The sequence below is a fragment of the Stylophora pistillata genome, chromosome 4 (genome assembly GCF_964205215.1).
Source record: "Stylophora pistillata chromosome 4, jaStyPist1.2, whole genome shotgun sequence".
Classification (NCBI taxonomy): domain Eukaryota; kingdom Metazoa; phylum Cnidaria; class Anthozoa; order Scleractinia; family Pocilloporidae; genus Stylophora; species Stylophora pistillata.
In genome coordinates, this window is record NC_142522.1 from 41,025,691 (window position 1) to 41,053,451 (window position 27,761).

General features: G+C 38.5%; 3 protein-coding genes and 2 pseudogenes across 4 annotated transcripts in view; 2 read left to right on the top strand and 3 right to left on the bottom strand.

Annotated features, from left to right (window-relative positions):
* Positions 1-2,197: 2,197 nt before the first annotated feature.
* Positions 2,198-5,832, bottom strand: LOC148733749 (microfibril-associated glycoprotein 4-like). Its single transcript, XM_088759098.1, has 5 exons — positions 5,608-5,832; positions 4,617-4,834; positions 4,316-4,406; positions 3,578-3,964; positions 2,198-2,694 (listed from the first exon to the last, which is right to left on the bottom strand). The coding sequence occupies exons 1-5, from the start codon at positions 5,717-5,719 to the stop codon at positions 2,435-2,437; spliced, it is 1,068 nt and encodes a 355-aa protein (XP_088615224.1). The 5' UTR covers positions 5,720-5,832; the 3' UTR covers positions 2,198-2,434.
* Positions 5,833-11,775: 5,943 nt separating this feature from the next.
* LOC111336093 (uncharacterized) lies at positions 11,776-13,978 on the top strand (annotated as a pseudogene). The gene is made up of 5 exons (XR_016000818.1): positions 11,776-11,992; positions 12,125-12,312; positions 12,531-12,572; positions 12,758-13,674; positions 13,789-13,978. The product of XR_016000818.1 is annotated as an uncharacterized LOC111336093 (transcript).
* Positions 13,979-14,982: 1,004 nt separating this feature from the next.
* LOC148733750 (uncharacterized) lies at positions 14,983-16,418 on the bottom strand (annotated as a pseudogene).
* Positions 16,419-20,774: 4,356 nt separating this feature from the next.
* On the bottom strand, positions 20,775-25,583 carry LOC148733751 (microfibril-associated glycoprotein 4-like). The gene is made up of 4 exons (XM_088758871.1): positions 24,111-25,583; positions 23,504-23,594; positions 22,817-23,197; positions 20,775-21,772 (listed from the first exon to the last, which is right to left on the bottom strand). The coding sequence occupies exons 1-4, from the start codon at positions 24,534-24,536 to the stop codon at positions 21,513-21,515; spliced, it is 1,158 nt and encodes a 385-aa protein (XP_088614997.1). The 5' UTR covers positions 24,537-25,583; the 3' UTR covers positions 20,775-21,512.
* A 19-nt stretch (positions 25,584-25,602) lies between these two features.
* The window catches only part of LOC148733752 (uncharacterized), a 2,359-nt gene continuing 200 nt past the window's right edge, over positions 25,603-27,761 (top strand). Inside the window, exon 1 of the mRNA XM_088758878.1 lies at positions 25,603-27,761. This exon is cut by the window's right edge and continues 200 nt beyond it. Coding sequence (XP_088615004.1) covers positions 26,547-27,551 — 1,005 coding nt within the window. The 5' untranslated portion in view covers positions 25,603-26,546 and the 3' untranslated portion in view covers positions 27,552-27,761.

Genomic DNA, 27,761 nt, shown 5'->3' on the forward strand with positions numbered 1-27,761 from the left:
GTTTTGCTTGGAGCTGTTCTTGTGGCTTTGTCAGTACAAAATATATTGTGTGCAAACACTGAACTTTGTTTTTATTATGAACACATGTACATGCAGGGTACATACTTTTTCTGAAGTGTAGTGAGAACCAAATTTTGGGCTGAATAAATGCCCCCAGTGACCTTAATTTGTTGTATTTCTTTCTGTAAAGCCCCAAAGAGCTTGTAAGTAAACACAGCGCCACAATGAATTTGATTTTCTTGGAAACATCAGTTGTGATCTATTTCGTTTTTGCGTGTTAGTTCTCACCGGGCGGTCTACGCGTGAAAGTATTAGCGAGAGTTGTGAAACAAAGGGTAAAATAAACATTCGTTACTCTTCAAGCAGTATGTGAAAGTTCCCAAACAATAATTTTTCAATATACATTGAGCCTCAGAAGTCCTTTGGACCAGTTTTCAGCTCACACCTCATAACAGACTTAAAATTATTTTCCTAGTGCTAACAAATAATTCCCTTGTCGTCCAACCTGGCCATTGAGGTTTGAATGGTAGCACGCATTGAACCACCAACCGCCAGCATAGAGAGAGGCACAGTTACTGCTTGGCGAGGAGTCATTATCCTGATAATTTGTACTGAATAGTAAGCCCCGATGATAAATGAACGAATCGCCAACCGTGCTCAGAGAAACATTTAAAATTTTATGGTAACGCGCTGACTAAAGTAAATAATTTCTTTTTATTTATGAAAACATGCGTACATGAAAACATTCCCCCGAAGGACTGTAATGTCATACACAGAAAAAGCCTATTAAGTCCTGTGCAAAATTCGAAACAATTCCTTGGGACCTCAATAAGAAAATATTTTCCCTAAAATCAATTTCTGTATGTTTACAGTTTTCTCGGGGTTCGAACAGGCGCTGAAGTAATAATTGATATTTCACGGGAGAATATAACAAAGAAAATTTCGTCGCAATACAGAGTTTGAGAAATGTTACTTAATTGGTACTTACGTTTATGACACCACTTTCCAGCATATCCCGGATGACACTAGCTGCTCTTAATTTGTTTTCCTTTAATTTTTGCTCTTGGGAAACGTCAACACAGGCGGTCTAGGTCGGGTTGATTAGTGGTTTGTAGAAGTTCCTCTTTATTTTTTTAATGGTTACATAAACACGCAAACTCTTCGCGAATCTTTGATACTACCACGATAACATTCATCTAAGACATGCAGAGGATCGTTTTCCTTCTAAGTTCACAGGTACATTATGGGCGAGGCCTTGTTCAGACCTACAATCAGCGACAAAATTGTTGACACTTTGACCTTTTCAAACCCCCATTTGTTCAAATTCATACCTTTTGACCTTGTTAAGCTAGCCTACTCACTCCTTCATCAAAACTTCATCATCGAGAATCTGGAGCATGCGTTTGATGAAAAGTAAAATATTTTGAAAATTAAGTGGCTATAAATGCACCTTTTTCTTGTACTGCATGCTCAGCATCTGTTTATCAGACAAGTATTTCCATGCTCTAGATTATAGATTAATATAAATGTATATCCTCTCCACAAAAAAGTCAATTTCCTTTGGGGTGATACGGATTTTTGAAATTCCGCCGGCGTTTGCTCGGTTAGAGAATAGCACTAGCAACCTAGATCCGATCAGTTGTTCTATGAGAGGAACTGGCTCGAATTTTGCAACAACAGCTGTGCATGGATTGAGATTTGTACCTTTAGAAGAAGGACCCATTTGCGACGTACGGTTTAGTTCACTTTAGCTGGCAATTGTCGACTTTTTTATCAAAATTTTAACCAACCGCGCAACCGTTTGCACTTTGTCTCTCGTCTTTTTAATTCCAAAGGCTCGTGGGTAACGAGATGTGAATGTCATAAACCGAATGGGTAGCATGTATCCTCTGTCGACTTTCTGGAGGAGGTTTTTAGAAAAATGGTTGACTAAGCTATTTCTACAGGCGAAAATGACAGACGATTCTACAGAATAAAGAATTATTAGAAGGGTTATTATGAAACGCACTGAATATTTTCGCACGTCTTAAATCTGTGCGTGCCTTATGACTTTTTTTATAGCGATTACGCAAATGTTAAAGGTTTGCTCAGTAATTCCTCATTGCTCAAAAGCTATGAGACGAAATCAGGTAAAAAATGCCAAGAAGTACACCGATACAAAAAACGTTTTACAAAGGAACAAGCAAAACGCGTCTGACTCTCTTTTGCATAACAATGTTTCGCCTTTATTAAGACTACAAACTCAGCTGCAAATATACAATTTTTCTTTTGAAGGCTTTATCGGCAGCTCTAACTTTGAATCACGACCTACCGACTTGTGATTTGTTTAAGAACAGCAGCAAGACAACTATAGCAAAAGCATCCTTAGAGTTACTCTCCTTGCAGTTTCTTTCTTCTCATCTTTTGTTTGACACGGAATAATCGATACTGAACCTTAGAATTCCTTTGTGCGAATCTTCATCTCAGACCTCTTAAGAGACTCGCGATTATTTTTCCAGTCATACCAAGAGACTCCCTTACTGTCGGATTTGCCTTTAAGATACAAGCCATTGAGGTTTGAGCGATGGCAATGATTGTACCACCAGGCTCCTTTAAAAGAAGAGGCACAGTTAGCACTTAGGTGGGCGTCGTTATCCCGATCTTTGGTGGTAAATGCTGAGCCATTATGATAACTGAAAGAATCCCCAGCCGTACCTGAAAATCAAGTTTTAAAAATTCTTCTCAAACTCATGAATTATTCATATGGTGATCATCCAACCAAGACACGCCAATTTCGTCACTTGCATGTGATTTGAAACCCCACTGAAAAGCTGGAATTATGCGCTATCCACGAGTTTCTTATAACATCAAACGCTTGAGTTTGATGAAGCATCAAACTCTAGTGAACTCAGTTCTTAATTCAAATAACAACAACAACAAACTTGCCGACTTGTAGAAAAATTGGTGATCATTTCCATATTGTTTTATTCCCGAGGCGCGATTGAGAAGCTACTTTAAAAAAACTCGAGCATTGGGTTTGATCAGGATTTCCAAACACTCTAAAATAACTTTGCTGAAATTAAACGATTAACTTATGCAAACTCCGCTGCGCTCACTCGTGAGATATGAAGTTGAACACGAGAAAAGAAATTCCTCATCTACAAGCAACCATGTGTGAAGGTGTAGTCTGATCGTCCGGGTGAGTGTAGTCCTGAGAAGGACTGTTGTCGGTGGCAGTGACTGACGTTTCGACAACTACTGACAACAATCACTCACTTGACTCTGATGATGACTTCCGCACAGGTTGTCGAAACGTCAGTCACTGCCACCGACAACAGTCCTTCTCAGGACTACACTCACCCGGACGATCAGACTACACCTTCACATGTTACCCCCGGGTTCAAACCATTTACTGCAAGCAACCATGTATTATTTTGTTTATGGTATTAACACCATAGACCTCCACTAACTGGAGAATTCGACAAACAACCTTGAACTGAGAAGGGTGAACACTTTGCTATTCCCTCGAGCTGCCCAGTGAGTAGTCTAGGTGTGCATTGAAAATAGTAAAATCATAGTCAATTTTTTATATAAATACCTGAATAGCTTCCCAAACTCAGCCGGTATTTCGCATTCTCACTCGCCACAGAAAATGAACTGAACTCTGCAAACGCTGTTTCACCATGGAAGTCTTCCAAGTTAACACGAAGCTTGTTATTGTTGCTTGCAGCCGTCAGGCGATGAACCTTGTCCAGTCCGAGCCAAAACTCGCCTTTCACATTGCCGAAGCCCCTTTTGTAGTCATCCCAAGTGCGGAAGAAATCTACAGCGCCGTTATATCTCTTCTGAAACACCGTCCATCCTCCGCCGGCTGTTTTATGATCACAGAAGACTTCAATTTCTCCCAAACCATCTGGATCGATTTTGTACACACCACCAATCTTGTCGCCAGACTTGTAGGCTTCAGCGCAGTTCTTGTAAACCTCTAAATCAATAATGTAAATAAATTAATAAGAGGAGTCAGCTTATGATAGAAAACACTAAATCTATTATATCATCCCCAAATAAAAAAAATACACCAAATATTTTGCAATGAAAGGTCTGATTTCCCAGAACCCTTTACTGGCTTGCCCCGCATCAGTTTGTTCCCCTCCAATGCTGTATTTGTAAGCTGTGTGAAATGTCGGTTTAGGTATGTTTACAACTTTCTCGGATTTCGGACCTGTGTTGAAATGATAATTTATACTTCACGGCGGAGATCAAGCGACCGAATTTCCCAAATATAGCAAGAAAATTTCGTTGAAGTTCAGAGTTAGAGAATTGTTGTAGTACTTACGTCTATGACACCATTTTCCAAAATATCCCGGATTACACTTGCCGCTCTTTGTTTGTCTTTTTTGCTCTTTGGATACGTCGACACAGGTGGCCTGGGTCAGGTTAATTAGTGCTTGTTAGAAATCTTTCCCAAATTTTTTATGGCTATGTAAACGCAAAAATGCTTCGTTAATCTCTAATGATTCCACAGCATTTATAGAGGTATGGGCGGAAGAGTGTTTAGAGCTATCCTTTACATAGGCGAGGCCCTGCTCAGATCTAACTTGAAAATATAATTATCACAAAATATACTTGAAACTGACCTGAAGAGAGCCAAAAAACGTCGATCCTTTCTTCCGATTAAAATCACCCGGCTTCATTTGCCGAGTTGTGTTATTCAGTTCACAAATGTATTTTGCATGATTGCCTTTGGGATGAATATTAAACGACTTGCAACTGTTAATTGCCATACATTTAAGCTGGCATTCAAACTCGTCAAGAACATCAGTTTTGTTCGTGACGTGACCAACTAAGGCATGACCTGCGAATTGAGAAAGGTTTGTGCGCGCAATTAGCTGATTCACAAACAAGAACTCCTAGAGTAATTCAGCTTGTCTGAAACGAGCATTTAAGGTTACCGTGCACCTTCAGAAGTGTCTCGCGTGCAAGCGATGTAGCGCGTCCGGTTTAAACTGTAGATATCTTCACCCCATATCAAATTAAAGCTTATGGGACTGGCTATCAGACTATACGAAAAATTTTGAAAAAAAATGAATTGTCGACTTTTAAATGCGAGCGCCCGAATCACCTTTTGAACGTTACATGTTAAAGCGAATTTTGGTTTTCGCTTATTTGATGTGTTCCTCTGTTTCCGGGGCCAAAGCGCTAAAAAAACGTGTCTGCGGTTTGCCATATTCAATTTCAGTGAAAAGTTACAGAAAATGTTTGAAATAGGATTAAAAAAATGTGGATTGATCGTACAAAAATCGCTCTTGAAAAAAAAACTATTTAGAAATAAAAAATTTGGAGACAAGCCTTTGTTGTTTATATGTAAAACTAGCTACTGTCAAAATTTGAGAGCAATCGAACAAATTCCCTTTGACTTGTAGCTCTTAAAAGGTGATTCGGGCGCTCGCATTTAGAAATCGTGAAAAATTCGACAATTCATTTTTTTCAAAATTTTTGGTATAGTCTGATAGCCAGTCCTATAAGCTTTAATTTGATATGGGGGTTTAGATATCTACAGTTTAAACCGGACGCGCTACATCGCTTGCAGGCGAGACAGCCTGAAGGTGCACGGTAGCCTTAACTTACCAACTTGAGCCTCAAAAATACTTCCACAAAAGTCATCGTCCGCCACAACAAACCAAACTATCAGGAATATCCTACAAGTCACAAAAAGCAATTGCGGTATTGAAGCCTGCATGGCATTGCTCCTCTGCGAGGCGTTTGAGAATACTGTAGAACTTTCTGGGAGAAAAAAAGAATAGATCGTCGCCTCCCAGTACTTCCACGAGGACTGGATCAATTTGCTTTCGAGAAAATGCTTTAAAAAAATGAAGTTTATTTATTATTGATAGCCGTTTTAATTATTTATGTCAATGTAAGACAATCGGGCCTTTTAGTCTATTTTTTATAAATGGTTGGTCATAATAGGTTTTGTAAAGAAGAGAATACGAAGCAAGACCTCTCCTATGAATGCTTTGGGGTCATTACTGGCAACCGGGATGGTCGAAAATGAACTTCTGACAGTCAACCATATTGTCGTCACGTAAAATATATGCAAAGTTTGGAGTCTAATATAGTTTATTTTGCACCATTCCTGGGTGGACCTGGGGTATTTTATGGATTTTTGTCAGCCGGTTAAGTCACATAAATGACATTAAAAAACGAAAACATCTAGTCTTAAAAATGAACATTGACATATTTTGGAAATTTTGTTCAACGCATCAGCCTGATATATTTGTCTGAGATCAAATGTAAGGCATGACGAAAGATGTTTCGTCGACGGTGCGTCGGCCTCCTTTCCGTGAGTTTAATAATATTTTCGATTCAAACAATGATCCTTTCTCCCAAAATTAGTGCTCTCTTATTTGAATCCTTAACATCTGTTTGCGGGGGGGGGGTTCACTGGAAAAAGTAACAAGGGGTTTCGCCCCTTATCTTCACGAATTCTCCCCATCCAATGCAAGAGGTTTATCCCCAATCTTAATTAACCGGTTCACGCCTGAATCTTTGAATTCGTTTCCTAGCGGTAGATCGAAGGTTTTCCTTTGAAGAAGCAATAATTTTTTCAATTAATATACAAACTGATTGCGAACCCGTAAGGAAATTTAATAAACGACATCCAAGCTGTTTCAACTCATACGCGACTGCACTAGTCATGCACATTCGCTGTTGTACACCCCTCTTTATGAAACAAGTTTGACATCCTTTTAAGCTTATTCTCGCAGCAAGTTTAGGTTAATTTACCTTACGCACAACTTCGCGTAGACCGTAAAGCTTAGATCGCAAGTTTCTAATCCCTCTCGATCGTCTTAGACACCGCTCACGGTGCACAGCAGTTATCTTGCACTAGAAACAAGTTTCATAATTATCCTTATATAAACTAGTTACTGCGAAAATTAGTTTCAATGGAGATAATTATTATGATTGTAGAAGCCAAACTTTGTTTATCTTCGTAAAGTAAAATAGGCGGAGTGATCTCGTTTTTCAGTTTCGAGAGAACTTTAGGTCCAGCTGTCCGAATAACTTCCCAAGCTTAATATGATGTCTGTCCCTGTTCAAGTTTCGGTGAACTTCTAGCATAGCCAACCAACATTTTCGAAAATTCCACATCACAATGCAGAAAAAGCGGACTCAATTATATGAGAAAACTCACTACCAGACGAGGGAATTCTACGTCAAATTGCACGCGAAAACCGATATTGCACGAATCACGAGGCTGAGAAAAAGACCTATTTTTCATAAAAGCAATTTGCAATGCTGACACGGTAAATGATTTTGATCCATAATCAATTGAAGATAATGATCACAGAAAGCAAGAATTAAAAGATGGGCGTTGGACGAGTTCCTCAGTTCGCTCAGCCCCGTTCGCTCCGAGGAAGGGCTAACGCCCGAAAGGTCAGCTCTGAAACTCTATACGGTGGCCAATTTACATCATCAAATCGTTGGATAACGCAATTGTTCAATCGAATGAGCAAAAGTAATCTGGGTTACATTAATTTTGCTTTAGTTCGCTCTGTGAGTGATCCAGGCGGTTTGTTTGGTTTTCCTTTGAGTGCTCATGGGCTCTTCTTTTCCTGTCGTCTTTTGGCCGTTGTAATTACCATGGTTTTAGTTTTCCGGAAAGTCCATCGAAAACGCTCTAAAAACCAAATTATCTTGGATTACCCCCCCCACCGACGCAAGACCATTAGTCGCGGTTTGTAACTGTGGAGAAAACACGAAACCCTCTGTTATCTCAAAGGAGGAGAAACATCTCTTATCCGTTCTTGTTTCTAATAGTTTTACTTCTGCTTTCGTGCAGAGAACAACAAATACCAAGACACAGGCCACCAGTGTTGAACCTCTTTCAATTCCTTTCCCTCCCTCCCACAGAATTCAAATCCACCGCAACGTTACTCCAAGTATAAGGTATTTCTGAGCAACTTCTCCATAACAACTGAAACAAAGGGGGGTAATGTTCAGATCATATGAAACATACGGAAATAGGCTCTATATGTTAGACCTAACCTCCATCTTTAGAGGGTCTCAAGGGGTTTAAACGTCAGCCGTCAAAGGCCTAAAATTGAACCTTCAAAAAGGATAAATATTCACCGTAAACTGTCAAAAAAGCAGTACAATATCAACTGTCATTAAAAGGTCTTCAGGATCTCGCTACTATTTCCCATTTTCGCTACTACCGCGCGAGATCTTAAAGTCTCAAAGGTTTAAAAGATCTTTACAATGGTAAACATTCTCCTTGCAGGTTTTTATATACACTTATCTTATTGTCATGTGCATTGATTTTCGCCTTAACTGATAGTTTGAAGATATTTTAATATTTGTTTTCAATAGTTTATCTTTAGAAATGGCTAACTTCTCTGATAACTTTTTGATTCTGGCCAAAGGCCACACCACGGCCGGAGCGTTATTCCCACCTTTCTCCCCTGAACTCACTACTGACAAGTTTACATCATGTCGAGCGTGTTAAAAACCTAAAAATCTTGGTGAGCTTCTATCGTGGAGTAGAAGAGAAAGCTTTCGAGTGATTCAAGACAAGAATTTCTGTTGGGGAGAAGCATCATGGAAGTTAGAAAAATACTTCCACTGTGCTTGCAAATCTAACTTTCCTTTCATCCGCGTTAAGGTATGGTTTGAAACTAATTATCAAAGGTCTTGACAGTACGCCTTACTCAACTCTGTCATGAGAAGACTAAAAAGACCTCAAAATAGCTAATAACTTAAACAAATGATGAAAAAGTTGATAGCAAATGAAACTCCATGAAGAAATATCTTCCTGTTTACCGTCAGGCTTAAAACTCAACCGTCAGCATCAAATATCCTAAATTTTATCCTTCAGTCTTCAAAATGGAAAAAACAAACAAACAAACAAACAAACCACACAACCATCAGCCGTCATGTTTATATTGCCGCCATTTAAAAGCAGCTTCTCATCAAAATGATTTATTTAAGTAGTACCAAAGATTCAAATGATGGCTGATACCTAAGCGTTTACCGGGATTTATTAGGAGGAGGGGGGGGGGGGAGTGTGGCATTTAACTAAAAGTCTGTTGCTAGGGAAATCTTGAAACCCACTTGACTTCGGTTCCTCGATCGACCCCAGTGGGCATCAAAGTTTGTCAATTTTGCTCGATCCATGCTTCCTTGATATTTTTTTGAAACATGACCGTATTTGGGACCGGTATATGAAAAATAAACAAAGCGTGTCAAGAGGAAATCATCTGGTCCGGATCAATTTAGATTTTTGCTAAAAAACGTTATCATCGACAATCTGGAACATGCGTTTGATGAAAAGTGAAATATTAAAGTAAATGTCTACAAATGCACTTTTTCTTGTACTGCCCACCACTTGTTTATCAGAAAAGTACTTCCATGCTCAATATCATAGATAAATATCAATCTCTGTCCTCTCCACGAAAATTTGTCCTCGAAAGTCAATTTCCTCTGGGGAGATACGGACTTTTGGAATCCCGCGGGCGTCTACTCGTTTGTAGAATAGCAAGTATGAACTATGAGCTAGATTGAGATTCGTACCTTAAAAAAGAAAAAAAAAAAACCCATCTGCGACCCACGACCTATGTTTACTCTTGCTGGCACTTGTTACCTTTTTATCAAAATTTTAACCAACCACGCAACTGTTTAGTCTCTCGTCTCTAGCGCATATCATAAACTTAATGGGTGGATAGTATGAATCCTCTGTCGGCTTCTTTAAGAGAAATGGTTCACTAGGTTATCTTCACAGGTCAAAGTGACATACGATTCTACAAAAGGAAGCAACATTAAAAGAGTTGATGTTACAGCAAATGTATATTCTTTATTTTCAGCGACGTTAATTAGTGTTACAGCGACTGCACATTCTTTTTTCCCATAGTTTCGCCTTTATTAAGACCACAAACTCAGCTACAAAAATACAATTTTTCCTTTCAAGGCCTTATCAGTAGCTCTAACTTTGAATCACGACCTACCGACGTGTGATTTGTTTAAGAACAGCTGCAAGAAAACTGAAGCAAAAGCATCAGTTCTCCTTGTAGTTTCTTTCTTCTCATCTTTTGTTCAACACAAAGTAATCGATATTGAACCTCAAAAGTCCTTTGGGCGAATCTTCATCGCGGAGACTCAGGATTGGTTTTCCAGTGATACCAGATAACTCCCTGCCAGTCGGATTTGCCTTTGATGTACGAGCTATTGATGTTTGAGTCATGGCATTTCTCGTACCCCCAGGCACCTTTACCATAGATGTCATAGTTATCGCTTGAGTGCGCGTCATTATCCCGATCTTTGTGGAAAATACAAAGCCATCATGAACACTGAAAGAATCACCAGCCGTGTCTGAGAACCAAGTTGTAAAAATTCATCATACAAGCAGCCATGCATTATTTTTCTCATTATATAAACACTTTAGGCCCTTACGGACAGAAGAATTCAAGAAATCGAGAAACAACCTTAGATTGAAAACGATGAACGCTTTTGCTATTCATAAGAACCACCTAGTAAGTAGTCCAGGTGTAAATAACAAAATACCAGGCAAATTTAAATAAGAAAAACTCAATTTTACCTGAATAGCTCTCCAAACTCAGTTGGTATTTCGCATTCTCACTCGCCACAGAAAATGAAAATGAACTGTACTCTGCAAACGCTGCTTTACCAAGTCTTCCAAGTCAACACAAACCGCTGTTTGCAGTCAGATAATGAATCTTGTCCAGTAAGAGCCAAAACTCGCCTTTCACATTGCCGAAGCCTCTCTTGTACTCATCCCAAGTGCGGAAGAAATTAATCTACAGCGGCGTTAAATCTCTTCTGAAACACCGTCCATCCTCCGCCGGCTGTTTTATGATCACAGAAGACTTCAATTTCTCCCAAACCATCGGGGTCGATTTTGTTCACACCACTGATCTTGTCGCCAAACTTGAACGCTTCAGCGCAGTCCTTGTAAACTACAAAATCAACAATAATATGAATAAGTTCATAAGAGGGGTCACCTTCTAAAAGAAAACACCAAATCAATTACTTCATCTCTAGAGGAAAAAATCCGCAGATTTTTTTTTTTGCAATTTAAGGTCTAATTTCCCAGAAGCCCTTTCTGGCTTACCCCGCAACCGTTTGGTTGCCCTTAATGTTGTATATGTAAGCAGTGTGAAATGTCGGTTTAGGTGTGTTTACAATTTTCTCGGAGTTCAGACAGGTGTTGAAGTAATAACTGATACTTCACAGTGGAGATTGAGGTATCGAAGCCTGCATGGCAATGCTTCTCTGCGAAGCGTTTGAGAATACTGTAGAACTTTCTGGGAGAAAAAAAAAAAAAAAAAATCGTCGACTCCCAGTACTTTCACGAGGACTGGATCAATTTGCTTTCGAGAAAATGATTTTCATTAAATGAAGTTTATTTATCATTGATAGCCGTTTGAATTATTTAGGTCGATATACAACAATCGGGCCTTTTAGTCTATTTTTTATAAATGGTTGGTCATAATAAGTTTTGTAAAGAAAAGAATACAAAGCAGAAGCTCTCGTGTGAATGCTTTGGGGTCATTACTGGCAACCGGGCATGGTCGACAATGAACTTCTGACAGCGAACCATCCTGTGGTCACGTGAAATCTACACGCTGGGGATTTCTGGTGTATTTTTTGACCATATTTTTTTCCGTTTTTTTTTCCCGCTGCCATGTTGGCCGTGCGGAGGTCTGGCGCAAAGCCGGGAAATGGTTAACTTCGCAGGCTCTCTATGAATTATGGTTAAATCAATGCGTGGTAAATAATTTGGAACCAACTTCTAGTTCCGCTCAAGAGCTTTAATTTCATACTAAACACGGCATAGTAGGAGAATTATTTTTGGTTTTCCTTTGGTTGGAAAGAGGAGACTGTCATGGCGTCGTAAAGCAAAGCGTATTTTTGAGGCATCTTTAAAAGATTTAACCTTAAAAATGACAAGACGGCCAGAAGCAAGAGACAAAGCCACGGAATCATGCGGTCATTGGTAAGGACTTGTCCAATTCAGAATTTTTAATTTTTGTGTCGTTTCCTTGATATCTGAACTTTTCAACGACTACTATCGCTGGACTTTCGAGCATTTGGTTTACTAAGCGAGCGGCTTTCACTTTGTCAACAGAATGTGGATAAAGACGCGTTGCAACAGAGTGCGACGACATGCCGCTAAAAAAAGGGCAGAAAAGTCGCTTTCCTTTGAATGAATATTTGGAGGTTAAACGGAACCAAGATGCCCTTCTTGTGTCTGCCCTTGCCCGTGATAAAGAGTTTACGAAAAAGGCAAGGAAATTAAAGCGACTCGAGTTAAAGGTAAACAAGATTGAATATCAAATGCTTGATTCTCCTATCCCTGCACGCATACATCTTCAGATGTAGTTAAGAGAAATACAATATAAATCGGAAAGCAGCTAAAGTGCCTTTTACCTCTAAATACGCTGAAATGAGCAATTCTTTTGAAAATTTTCATGAAATTCTCCGCTTTTCTTTGATTTTAGCCAAACTCGGACTATGTTGTTATTGTGTTCTAGGCAAAATTAGTGAATGAGAATAACAAAAATGTTAAAGAAAAGGTCAGTACCTTAAACTCATATATTATCGGTATATACAATTTTGAAAATTATATTCTTGGAGAAAGCTTTTTTATTCCCTGCGAGCAATTTATCAATAGAGTGATGTATGATTTACTCTGGCTGTGGAGTCATGCACTGAAGTGAAACTGAAGATTTGCATGGTAAAAATTTTCTGTTTTCTTCAGATCTCTGTTACAGACAACCTTGTGGACAGGAGGACCCCCTCTCCAACAATTTTGGGAGATGATGGGAAGATCTCTGGCCCTGGCCGTAGTGCAAGACGAAGGAGGCTGCAGACATTAAATGCTGCAAAAATGTTGCATGGAGCCACTGCTGAGAATATGACACCAGCATATGCAGGTCTCATGGCAGTTTTGAATGAAAGTGCTCCATTGTCAGTATTGTGTGATGCAATGATAAAATGTGCTAAGTTCACAAAGAAAGTTATTCCTAAAATTGTAAAACAGAAGATTAATATTTTTGAGAAAAGTCAAACAAATTTTATTAGAAGTGTAAATATTTTGTACAAGGGTGGCATTGCAAGCAAGCAGAAGTATAATTCAAAAAGTACATCATTAACAATGTGCTTAGATGATGCTGGGGTTAAAAGAAAGCATATTGAATTCATGAGCAACATTACAGTACCAAGACTTCTTTCTTATAAAGAGGTGCTTAAAAAAATTAATCAAATAGACACAGGTGATTTACATGATGTAAGGGAAACACTTTGCCAAGGGCTCAAGGAAGAAGATATAGTTAATGGGAAATACAAGGACCTTTAAAGCTATTGTTGAAAATGGCACAATTTTATCTCAGTGCCAACAATTACAGGAAGGATAAGCGTAACTGGTTTGGGAAGCAAGAGGGAACTTTTAAAGTCGCCATAGGGGGTGATGGTGCACCCTTTGGAAAGGATGACCAAGCATTGGCTTGGTTAGTTAGTTTTCTAAAGTGTGGTCAGCGTGTGTGCAGCTCTGCAGAGAACTTTCTCTTACTTGGGGCCAATTGCTTTGAAGACTGTGAGCCTGTTCGCAGATATGTGGCACTGCTTGAAAGGCAAATGACTGAAATTGAGGGAATATGTTTTCAGTATAAATTGATGGTAAGGAGAAGTTTGTGTCCTTTCAATTTGAACTGCTACCCAGTGACATGAAATATTTGGCTTTTCTAGGAGGAGAACTAAGTATATCTGCCTCTTATTTTTCTCCATTTGCAGACATCAACAAAAGTGACATTACCGACACTCAAGGAAATTTTGGTTTAAAAAAACAAGACAAATGGGGTCCATGGAACTATAATCAAAGAATTAGAGTGGCAGCTGCTGTGGAAAAGAAGAAGGAAGAGGTAAGTAAAACAACTCTGAAACCAGTCACAAAGCGTGAGAAAATATCCTTCATTTCACAGAAAAAATCTAGGCAAGAGTTTCCTCCTTTGGTTGGTAAATTTATTGATAGGGCCAAAGCAGAACCCCTTCATTTGAAGAATAATGCTTGGCAACAATGGAACTCATCAGACTTGATGTATTCTTTGTCACGGAGTCATCTTGGTGAATGCGAGTCTATTTTAGATGTTTCTCCAAACAGCTGTTTTGGTAAGTATTATCATGCCATTAGATTCAATGTGAAAGCAACACGTTTAGCAAAAAAGATCCGGAAGTGGTTTGCAGATGACAGAACAAAGAATAGACCCTTCGAATATCGATTTACAGGTAAAGAGTCGCGTCTTTTTTGTCACAATTTCATGTATATTGTTGAAAGTCTGAAAACTGATGAAGATCAGAATGTTCACACTTTCAAGTTACATGTTTTTGCCTACACAGGTTTGAATCTAAGAGATTCAGTCTCTCTTTTTAGTAGGGTCTCAATGTCAAGTAAGCAGGTTCAAAGTCTCAATCAGGTTTGTTCCAACTATTTCAGAGCTACTGCACTCTTTCTTAAAAGTACCCCTACTTCCTGGACAATTGGCCACATAGTGCCTGTGCATGCCCAGCAACTCCAGGAAACACTAGGTTTGGGCTTGGGAATTAATACAATGGAGGGAAGGGAGGCAAAGCATGTTACTCTTGCCAAATTTACTAGCAATACCCAGTTTAACAACAGATGGAATCAGGTTTTTAAGCATGAGTACATTTCATTATTCTGGTTACGAGAAAATGGGTGTGATGAAACTGTGTACAAACACACTTCAAATAAATATATACCTAAGAGGTGTTTTACCCGTGACTTTTGCTACTGTGGTCTACCTAAAGATGGTGATGTAGAGAAGTGTAGTTTTTGTTCTTAACACTTTCAAAACTTAGTTTTGGACTGTGTTCTTCAAGGTAAAACCACGCTTGAGGCTAAAGAAGCAATAAAATAGCTTAAAGGTGGCCTGTAATGTAATATTTTCTTAGAATTTGCAAACTACAGACAAAAATATAACTATTTTATTGTTATGATAATGTACTTAATATATTGCCCTTCATGAGATACTCAATGTATACCCCAACATACTATGTTAAAAGGAAAACAAATTATATATGTAGATTTTGAATACCTCTGGAATAATTTTTCATATGTTTGTATATCAATCACCAAAATCAGAGCAAATTGTCAAAGAAAGTTGCTCTCTATCAAATACCATATTATCAATTATCATAGTGGATATAAACAACTATTAAGCCCATATGTTTGGAGTATTTAAAGGAAAATGAATTTTGTCTCAATTCTCAGTAATCAAAATGATTTATAGTATCTAATATATAAAATAGTATGAGTGATTCAAGAGGAAGCAAATTAACAGTAGTGCATTGAATTTTCAATATGAAAAGTTTATAGTAATATATATATATATATATAAATATATTATGGATATATTCAGAGATTACAAAAGGTACTTTACTATTTCAATTTTTCATTAATATACAGTAGTGCATTGAATATCGATAAGAAGAGTTTACAGTAATATACATATGTATATATTAAAGATATATTCAGAGATTACAAAAGATACTTTACTATTTTAATTTTCCATTAATATACAAAACATTGCATGCTGAATGCATTGCCATCAGAAATTATTAATGTCTTTAATGTTACTATTACGATAGTTGATTACAAAATTTGAATTGAATATCAATATAATTATGGCAATGAAAAATAGAAAATATATATTTCAGATGAAAACAAGTATATTAAAAGTATTAGACTGAAAGGAGTAATCGTAGTTACTGTTCATTTCACACATGCTGAGGCCAGTCATGCTCATTCCAGTAGCCGTAATGAAAATCAATGGTGATTAATTCTTTTCTGTACGAATATTTTATTCCAAACTGTTTTTCCGAACTTAGGATTGCCTCTACGCGCTTGTTACCTTTAATTCTTCTTTGCAAAAAGGTATTTTTATTCAGATTTTGATCTGTACAATCAGAAAACACCTTTCTCACTCTGTCATGAGAGATGAAAGCAAACACACAGTTCTTTCGTGTTCGGTCAGCTATAACTCCGAAATTTGTCCGCGAAACAATAGCTTCCAAAATTTCAAAAAGCTCTCTGTGCAGCTTTTTCTCCACGACTACTTGCCAGGCGTGTTTGACGGAACATCGTGGAGACATTCATCGCTGAAATGTCTTGAGCCAATCCATGGCTTGCCTTTGAAACATTGGAAAATAATCTCCCAAGATGTGCTTCAATCCGGTTCGGTTATTGAAGTGTCGAACCGAAACTGGTGCCAACAACCCTCTTAAATCATGTAGGGCTTCGCTCATATTATTAATGTGACCATCTTTGCCCGAAAGTTCAGCTCCTGCGACTACAAGCGCACCACGAACAGTATTCAAAAACACCGCACTAGCGTCCGCCATGTTTTGTTAGAGAATAGCCGGTTGGAAGTTGGCCGCTGACGCATTACTTGAGCCCGTCAGTTTGGCCAAATTAGAGCCTAAAAATCCCCGGCGTGCTATGCAAAGTTTGGAGTCTAATGTAGTTTATTTTGCATCATTCCTGGGGGAACATGGGAGATTTTATCGAGTTTTGTGTTAAATAACATAAATGACATTAATAAACGAAAACACCTAGTCTTAAAAGTCAGCATTGAAAATATTTTGGAAATTTTATTCAACGCATGAGCCTGATATATTTGTCGGAGATGAAGTGTGATGTAATGTCGAAAGATATTTTGTCGACGGTGCATCGGCGTCCTTTCCGTGAGTTTGATAATATTTTCAATTCAAACAATGATCCTCTCTCCCAAAATTAGTTCTCTCTTATTTGAGTTAGTAACATCTGTTTGAGGGAAGCGCGCTGGAAAGAGTAATACCTTTGATACCTTGACGAATTCTCCCCATCAAATGTAAAAGGTTTACCCCAACCTTAACCGGTTCACGCCTGTATCTTTTAATTCGCTTCCTAGCGATAGATCGAAAGTTTTCCATCTCTGAGCGATAATTTTTTTTCAATTAATATGCAAATTAACGGTTGCGAAACCGTAAAGAAATTTTATACACTTGGACATTCAAGCTGTGTTAACTCGTTTGCGACCGCACGAGAAACGCACATTCGCTATGGTACACCCTTCTTTATGTAACAAGTGTGACAATTTTTAATGCTTATTCCCGCAAAAAATTCATGTTACTTCATCCTACGTACAACTTTGCGTAGACCATGAAACTTAGATAGCAAGTTTCTAATCCCTCTGGCGAAGAACTTAGACATCTCTGACGGTGCGCTGCAGATGTCTTGCTCTAGAACAAGTTTCATAATTAGCCTTATATAAACTAGTTACTGGGAAAAGACATGTCAATGGGAATAATTCTCGTGATTATAGAAATTAAAAACTTGGTTCATGTTGGTAATGAAAATAGGCGGAATCATCTCATTCATTTTCGAATGAACTCTAGGTGCCATCTGATTAACTTTCTAGGCTTTTAATACATGGTGTCTGTCCCCGTTCAAGTTTCGGCGAACCTCTAGCATAGCGAGCCAACATTTTCGAAATTTGCTCGTAACAATGTACCAGAAGCGAACGTAATAATGAGGACATATTTATTATCAGACGAGGGAATTCCACGTCAAATTGCAAGTGAAAACCGATATCGCAAGAATCGCAAAGCTGAGAAAAATTATTGTTTTTCACAAACGCAATTTGCAATGCTGACACCGGTAAACGATTTTGGTCCATAATCGATTAAGGATAATGATAATTGCTTTAGTTCGTTCTATGATTGATCCATGCAGTTTGTTTGGCTTTTCTTTGAGTTCTCATTGGCTCTTTTTTTCCTGTCGTCTTTTGGCCGTTGTAATTACTATGGTTTTGGTTTCTACGGAAACTCTATCGAAAACGCTCTAAAAACCAAATTATCTTGGATTACTCCCCACCGACGCAAGACCATAGTCGCGGTTTATAACTGTGATGAAAACACGAAACCCGCTGTTATCTCCAAGGAGGAGAAACATCTCTCATCTGCTCCAGCTTGTTTCTAATAGTTTTAATTTGGATATATCAACAAAGTTGTAATGGTGAATTGGCCACAGTAACGATTACAAAAGCTGACGTTTCGAGAGTTAGCCCTTCGTCGGAGCGAATAGAGGAATTGTGGGTTGTGTGTGCTTTTAAAGGCAGAAAATGGAGCTGCGTTATAGGTGGGAACATGGCAAAGAGAAACACATGAATAAATTAGTGGAATGAAAAGCGTTCGTTGATCCCAGTGGGATTTAGACTGCCGGTTTGAAAGATGATAGTTTTACTTCTGCTTTCGTGTAGAGAGCAACAAATACTAAGATACAGGCTATCTGTGTTGAACCTCTTTCCTTTTCCCCCCTCCCCTGATAAATAATCTTTCTGTAGCAGACACAATTATTTAGAAATACGTTAATGACACCACTCTTGTCGAATCAGTATTGAAGAATGAGTCTAGCTAGAAGTAATTACGTGTAAATGAACTTGTAAGACAGAAGTTGATGGTTTCCAATTCAATGAGTCTAAATGTAAAGAACTGAGAAGATCATTCTCCAGATCAGGCAGTCTGTTTGATCATATCATGACTATCAATGATAAGCAAATCGAAGTTGTTTCATCCGCAAGGTTGTTAGGAGTGATAGTCTCGGACAACCTCAGGTGGAACGCGCATGTAGAATCTATATGCAAAAAGGCTACGAAGCGTCTGTACTTCCTAAAACAGCTAAAGCGCGCTAAAGTTCCATCCGAGGATATGCTACTTTTCTATACAACATGTATACGCCCTGTAGTAGAATATGCGTGCCCAGTTTTTCATCATTCTTTGCCGCAATATCTGTCCAATGAAATGGAAAGATTGCAAAAACGCGCGTTGCGGATGATTCAACCTGACTTATCCTACGCTGAGGCTCTAGTAGCTCTTGACATTGCGTCATTGTACGAGAGGAGGGAGATCTTGTATGATACTCTATTTGATCAGATTGTAAGGGACGACAACCATAAGCTCCATGATCTGCTGCCTCCACGCAACGAGTCCACCCATCGCACCCGCAGCCAGAGATACTTCAAGCTACCGATTTGTAAGACAAATAGGTTCAAAAACACATTCATCATGGCGAACAGTTTTAATTATTAGTAGCTATCTTAATTATTTGTATTTTGGTTTTTGATACTTCTCTTATTGTATTTTATTGTAGATTACACTTTGCGGCTTTTATTGTAGTTATCTTAGAGTAAGAGATAATTTGTTCCCATTGTAAAGTAAGTCGTATTTCAGTCGGCCCGAGGGCTGCAATGATTTTACTTTCTAATAAAGCTATCTATCTATCTATCCCACAGAATTCAAGTCCACCGCAATGTTGCTCTATGTAAAAGGTAATTCTGAGCAACTTCTCCGCAACAGCTGAAGCAAAGCGGGTAATTTTCAGATTATATGAAACATACGGAGATATACGCTTTAGATATTTATGTCATAGACTTAACTTCCATCTTTAGAGGGTCTCAAGGGGTTTAAACGTCAGCCGTCAAAGGGCCTAAAATTGAACCGTCAAAAAGGATAAATATGCACCGTCAACCGTCAGAAAAGCAGCACAATATCAACTGTTTTTAAAAGGTCTTTCGGATCTCGCTACTTTTTCCCATTTTCGTTGCCTAATGCGCGACACCTTTAAGTCTCAAAGGCAAAGGATCTTTAAACTGGTAAACATTCTCTATGCAGGTTTTTGTATGCACTTATCTTCTGGTCATGTTCGCTGATTTTCGCCTTAACAGATAGTTTGAAATATTTTAACATCTGCTTTCAATAGCTTATCTTTAGAAATGGCTAACCTCTCAGATAACTTTTTAGTTCTGACCAAAGGCCACGCCTCGGAGCGTTATTGCCACTTTTCCCCAAGTCATCACCGACAAGTTTACATCATGTCGAGCTTGTTAAATACGTTCGTCAGCTTCTATCATGAAATAGAAAAGAAAGCTTTCGAGCGCATTAAGAGGAGAATTTCTGTTGGGGGAAAGAATCATGGATGTCTTAGGCAACACATCATTGATTTCTCAGGGATCAACGACTCACCCACAATTTGGGGTCGGCTCATTTGAGCTCAAGCTCTTCCGACTTCAAAAATGAGTCATCCTCCGTAGCGTTTCAAATGAATTCAAGCTCTTCCGACTTCAAAAATGAGTCAGCCTCCGTAGCGTTTCAAATTTATACGTGGAGCCTTTAGCGTCCTGCAATATTCTTTGACTTTGTAGTATCTTGAAGTAGTCAGTCAGGCGGATCGCAGAGTGGGCGGCCAAGTGCAATACCAGTGGCGGGATCCAGACCTTGAGCTAAAGGTGAGGGGCAGTTTTGTATGTGTATGTACACCTTCCAGTTTTTCTTCCCTCTGAGTTTATTTTTTAACCAAAATAATAGGGGACCCCGGGCCCCCTGGACCCCCTCCTCTTAGATCCTGAATACTCACCCTGGCTCATAATACTTGGTGCCGCAGTCTATTATGCATTTCTAGTATGTCCATTATATTGAACTCCAGTCATCTGAGACTAAGAAATGGGAAGCTGTCATGCAATAGTGGATAGAGAGCTACAGACCAGTGAGACAGAGGGCTGTCGGAGCAAGGATCATAAGGCTAAAGCAGGCACATTCTCCCAGCTGTTTACGCACAGCTTAAACCTCTAGCAGTGCGTCGAAAGCTTCTTTTTTATATGAAGACTGTTAGGAAGATGATGAGTCTCTTAGTTCTACGGGCGCGAGCTATTTTTCATCCGACTATATCGTTTGTAAGAAACACAAGTATACCACAATTTAATTCCAATGCTGGACTTAAACCAACACAGGTTGACAAGTACGAAAGCGACTTGTAAAGTTAATTCATGGAAAAAGAAGTTTAAGAGTTAGTTAAAAGATCTAGAGTTATTACGAGAAGCACTGACGTTTTACGCCCATCTTAAATGTGCACTTTCCCAATGGTCTTTCATGGCGATAATGCAAACTTTGGAGTAAACTCAGTAATTGTTGATGGCTCAAAAAATATGAAACGAAATCAGGAAAAAAGCGATACAGAAACATTTTACAAACTAAAAAGCAAAATTCGTTTGACTCTCTTGTGCTTATTCAGTTTCTTCCATGGACATGAAATTGTTAAGCCTCGCAAAGAACATTTCAGCGGCTCATTTTAAAAAGCTTATCACGCGCTGCTTCAAGAAATATCGAGTCTCTTCAACGCCTCGGTGACTTTAATAAATGTTACAGAGACTGTAAATTGTTTTTTCCCCATTCTTTCGCCTTTATTAGGACCAGAAACGCAGCTAAAAATATACTATTTTTCTTTTCAATGCTTTATTAGCAGCTCTAACTTTAACTTTAACTCTAACTTTAACCTACCGGCTTGCGATTTCTTAAAAGAACATAAGAAACAAAGCTAAAGCAAAAGCAACCGTCATCGTAGTTTCTCTCTTTCTAGTTTCTTTCTTCTCATCTTTTGTTCGACACAAAGTAACCAATACTGAACCTTAGAAGTCCTTTGGGCGAATCTTCATCTCAGACCCATTAAGGGAATCATATTTGCTTTTCCAGGGATACCAACAAACTCCCTTACTGTCGAATTTGCCTTTGAGGTACAAGCCATTGAGGTTTGAAGAATGGCAAGACTTGTACCACCAGGCGCCTTTATAAGAAAAGGCACAGTTAGCGCTTGAGTAGGCGTCATTATCCTGGTCTTTTGTGGTAAATGCTGAGCCATTATGATAACTGAGAGAATCACCAGCCGTGCCTGAAAACCAAATTTTAAAATTTCGTCACTTGCATGATAAATTCAGATGCTTCGGCTTAACGCTTCCTTTAATAACTTATATATCATTTAAGATGAAATTCCTTAAACATCCAGTACGATGCTGGAAATTCGAAACAAATTTGCTGAGTACTTCAATAGAAAACCTACTTTCCTGAAATCCCTTCTAAAAAGGGTTGAAACCCTGCTGCGCTTACTCGTGACCCGGATATGGAGTTGAACACGAGAAAACAAAGTCTATGTCTATAGGCGACCATCTTCAAGTTCTATTTTACTTATCATATTGAGATACAATGAAATATATGAAGTTCATATATTTTGAACTGCGGTATTAGATACATATAATGTACGATCCTCGCAGTAGATAGCGCTATTTAAGCAATAGCGAAAATCAGACCTGAAAAAAAAAAAAAAAAAAAATCAGGCCTGTACGGGATTCGATCCACTGACCTCTGCGATACAAGTGCAGCGCTCTACCAATTGAGCTACCAAGCCAACTGGGAACAGGCTGTTAAGTTGATTCGTAATAAACCCGTGAAAGTGATAAATGAGATACAATGAAATATATGAAGTTCATATATTTTGAAATATTTCATCATATGTACTTATCATATTAAGTTCAAAATATATGAACTTCATATATTTCATTGTATCTCATTTATTACTTTCACGGGTTTATTACGAATCAACTTGGCGGCCTGCTCCCAGTTGGCTTGGTAGCTCAATTGGTAGAGCGCTGCACTAGTATCGCAGAGGTCAGTGGTTCGAATCCCGTACAGGCCTGATTTTTTTCAGGTCTGATTTTCGCTATTGCTTAAATAGCGCTATCTACTCCGAGGATCGTACATCATATGTACTTATCATATTAATACCATAGGCCCCTACTGACCAGAGAATTCGAAAAACAATCCTGAACTGAGAATGATGAGCGCTTTGCGGTTCATACGAGCTGCTCAATAAGTATTCCAGTTAAGAATTTAAAATAACGATATTGGCAAAATGTGTACAAGTGAAACTCTACTTTACCTGAATAGCTTTCTAAACCCAGCCAGTATTTGGCATACTCACTCGCCACAGAAAATGAACTGTACTCTGCAAACGCTGTGTTATTTAGAAAGTCTTCCAAATCAACACGAAGCTTGTTACTGCTGCTTGCAGTCAGACGATGAATCTTGTCCAGTCCGAGCCAAAACTCGCCTTTCACATTGCCGAAGCCACTTTTGTATTCATCCCAAGTGCGGAAGAAATCTTCAGTGCCATCAAATCTCTTCTGAAACACCGTCCATCCTCCGCCGGCTGTTTCATGATCACAGAAGACTTCAATTTCTCCCAAACCATCAGGATCGATTTTGTACACACCACTGATATTGTGGCCAGACTTAAACACTTCAGCGCAGTTCTTGTAAGCTACAGAATCAATAATAATGTTAATAAATTCATAAGCTTCACCAAATCTGTTATATCATCTCTAAAGGACAGATTCTGCCAACGTTTTTTACAATGAAAGGTCTGATTGCTTAGAAGCCTTTACTGGCTTGCTCCGCACTAGTTTGGTTCCCTTTAATGTTACATATGTAAACTGTTTAGGTTTAGGTATGTTTACAATTTTCTTGCCATTCAAACCGGTGTTGAAACGACTGAATTTACCAACTATAGCAAGGAAAATATCGTCTAAATTCGTAGTTTGAGAATTGTTATGTAATTATTACTTACGTCTCTGACGCCATTTTCCAAAATATTCCGGATGACTTTTACCGCTCTTTGTTTGTCTTTTTTGCTCTTTAGAAACGTCGACACAGGTGGCCTGGGTCAGGTCAAGTAATGCTAGTTAGAAATTCTTCTTTAATTCTTTTAGGGTTACATAAACACACAAACCCTTCGCCAATCTCTAATAATTCCATTGCATTTAAAGAGGTGCTCAGATCTAACTTGAAAATATCATTATCACAAAATATACATTGGTTTCGCGACAAACCTTGAAATGAATTGTTTTCACTAACTCCTTTATTTCCTTTATCTTTTCTCTTCTTTTTCTTCTTTTCCTCTAAACGCAACAACCTACAGCACCTTCTTATATAGTTCCATACAATCTTTTTAGAAGATTGTACAGATTTACAACACGACTATTTTTAGTAACATTACATCATAGAATTTTCCAGAATTTACGGTAAACAACTCGATTTTCTTTAAATAGACGTCACGTACTCATGTCGAAACCACTAGAACTTTCCTAAAGGACTACTCAAGAATGTTCTGGAAATTATAGGATAATCGATAAACGTGCCAAATAACATGTCTTCTGTCCATGCATTAAACTGACCTGAACAGAGCCAAAATACGTCGATCCTTTCTTCCGCTTAAAATCAGCTGGCTTCATTTGCCGAGTTCTGTTATTCAGCTCACAAATGTATTTCGCATGATTACTTTTAGGACGAACATTAAACGACTTGCAACCGTTATTTACCATACATTTTAGCTGGCATTCAAACTCGTCAAACACATTAATTTTGGTCATGACGTGACCAACTAAGGCATGACCTGCGAGAAAGAAGTTTGTGCGCGCAATTAGTTGATGTACAGAAAAGAATACAGAAGGTATTTCGGTTTGAATGAGCCGAGGTTTGAACTTACCAACTTGAGTCTCAAAAACTCTTCCACAAAAGTCATCGTTCGCCACAACAAGCGAAACTACCAGGAATTTCGTACAAATCACAAATAAAAACTTGGTTGGCTTCAAGGCCTGCATGGTGTTGCTCCTTTGCGAAGTGTTTGAGAAGGTGGGAGAATCTTCTATGAAGAAGGTAAGTTCTTGCCTTCCTGAACTTCCTCGAGGATTGGACAAACTTTCCTTCGAGAGCGCATTTTTACTTAATTAAGGTTGACTATATTTGAAAACCTTCTAATTATGTATAAATTATAGATTAGGGCTTTTCAGTCTCTTTTAATGGGATTTTTAAGTCATAACAAGTTTGGTCATCAAAAGGAAGGGTCGTCTCAAATGCCATTACGGTAATATCCTCGGCATGGTCCACAGGACACTATAGAGCCCGGAGGTCTGCAAAAGAATAATGGAAATCGCCAAATTTTCGCCAATATTCATAGAACCCAATATCCTGCCTCAAAGGCCTCCAAAGTTTGGCAAAACAAACATTCATGCTGTTTGTAGACATTAAGTTGTCATAATATGCAAGATATGTCCGGTTAAATTTTCATCGGGGAAGAAAATTATTTTAGCTCGTACGTTTAGTTTTGGCGTCAGAGCAGGATTTTCCTCGTCCATCTGGCCTTTTTTTGTTTTTTTCGAGGGAAACGATTTTGAGTGCCGTTTTTAATTCAAATGTCTGTGACTCGTATTTCGGGTCCGGTTAGGCACCAATTTAGAGGACCTATAATGTGAAAAATAAAGCATCCTGCCGTTGCAAGTATACAAGTTAGTACTAAACGGTTCTCAGCTTCATAAACAACATTAGAATTTCAATTAACTTTTTCGTATCCTTCTATTACTTTAGGGTTTTAGTGATGCGGGATGTAGGCCTGCTCTTAACAGAATTTCCGGGCGACATACTCCCGATGGAATGCTTTGACGTATTGCTTCTTCCCGTCCAAAACGCAAAACTTTGTAACAATTCGTACGATATTTTTCTCTTTCATTTTACAGTGAGATGCATGGGTTTGTGAATCAGTGAAGTTTTGGTCAAAGGATTTTAGCTTGATGCAATCGTCACAACAATTTGGAAAGTGCGTAAATATTTGAATTAGCTCTGGCGCCAGCAGGCAATACAGAAGCTGTCGCACTTCGTATTTACACACCATTGCGCTTCAGAAAACACCTGTCCACTTTGTGATAAAGAAGCTGTCGCACTTCGCATTTACACAAGATTGCTCTTTGTATTAGATTACGAGCAGTCCGTTCTTTGCGGCCTCCGTCGCGCGAGTCAAAAAACAAAACAAAACAAAACAAAACAAAAATAAAAACTAAAAAATAAAAACAATGAAAAACATTTCTGTGAGCGAGCCGCGGGGAGCTCTTGGAGTGACGCTGATTTGTAACGGGAGCTTCATAAATGATATGTTGGAAAAGTGGGTCATCAGCCATCTGAAGCGTTGACAAGCGTTGACACGTATAGCCGCTTGTTGACAGTTTTCCGACCGATAGTCAATCATAGTTTTGCGTTATGAGGGGCAACGCACAACTCAAACTCATTAGTCCGTAGTCCCTACTTTCTACTTTAATCTACTTTAAGGGTATGGTAGACCCTCGAGGTAATTTTTTTTTAATTAACGTAAACTAGGCATTTTTATTTAAACTATAGTTTCTGAAAAAAACTTTGGTAAAATATTGAAAGGCACGCGAGTTCTTTTGAAAGACGTATTTTCGAATTGTATAACTCGCCTTATTATCCAACTACACTCCATAGAGTAAAAATAACACCCAAGACGAGCACAAATATCACGCGGTATTTGTAACCGTTGAACAGGTTTTCTTGCACAGCGGAAGCGACGAATTGGATTGAAGATACAAAAAAATGGCGGACAATTGAAATCATTTTTCTGACGATGATGGCTGGCGAATATTGACTCAAGTTTATTAGCTTAATCGATTGAAGAAAAGCAGTTCGACGACAACGAAATTTATCATTTATAGATCGATTTCGTGCGACGTCACACATTATTGTGCCCGCCATGTTTGTGCACCTATGAGGACATATAAATCTATGCCAAAGCTATAATATTAGTAGTTTAGCTCACGATTACCATGGATTCCGGCGAAAATACAACAGATAAAAGTCAATTCCTGGACCAAGAACCGTCTACACCGTTGTCTGACTACGCAAAGAAGCTTGATGAGGCAATAAAACAGCGTTATTTAGAGAAAATCGGGTGTAATGGTATCGATCCAATATTGATACAGGGGAAGAACTTCGACCCTGATTGTCTACCTCCCGTCGAATCTGCAGACATGTTGACGTATTTGGTTCTCGAAACAAGTTACTATACGAAGGATCAATTCAAAAATTTCCGAAGTCTGGAAGCTTTTAACCAGCTGGTTAGCGGTTTTGTCTTTAGTGTTCAAGGTCACAAGATCTCGGAGAAATTTGTTGTCCTTGCGAAAGTTCGTCATTCACAGCGAATGAATGACACATTGATAACTGTGTGGATTATCTCCGAAGAAAGTGGAGTCATTATTGGAGCCCATTGCTTGGGTTGCAGAGCTGGTCTTGCTGAATCGTGTTCTCATATTGCTTGTGTTTTGTATTACCTTGAGTCTTGGACAAAGATCCACGGAAAACTTGCTTGCACACAAATGAAATGCCAATGGATTCTTCCCCCTTTTGTTAAAGATGTTGAATATGCAAGGGTGAGAGATATAAATTTCAAATCTGCTAAGAAACTTAAGTCTGAACTTGATGAAAATATTGAGAATCTCATGAATGATGATTGTGAACAATTTTATGAAGAAAAGAAGAAATCCAAAATCAAAGATAAATCAGTTCCAGTACCAACTCAGGGAGATATGGACGCTCTTTTTAGTGAGTTGAGTGAATGCAAAATAAAGCCTGTTGTACTAAGTCTTGTTCAACCTTATGCTGAAAGCTACGTCAAGTCAAGTCGGCACATCACTACTGTTACAGATTTTTTTGACAAAAAATACTTAGAGCTATCATATCCAGAATTACTTAAAGTCTGCATGTCCATAAAGCTTGACATTACTAAAGAGAACATTGATCAAATTGAGAGAGACACCGTTAAACAAGCATAGGGTATAAATTTCTTCAAACACCGAGCAGGCAGGATAGGTGCCTCACAAAGTAAATCAGCTTGTCACACAAACCCTGCCCTACCTTCTCAATCAATGATAAAACAAATTTGTTATCCAGAAGTAGCTAAATTTTCAACAGAAGCTACAGAACAAGGCTGTAGACATGAACCTTTCGCCATTCGCACTTAAGAGGAGTTGATGAAGACCAAT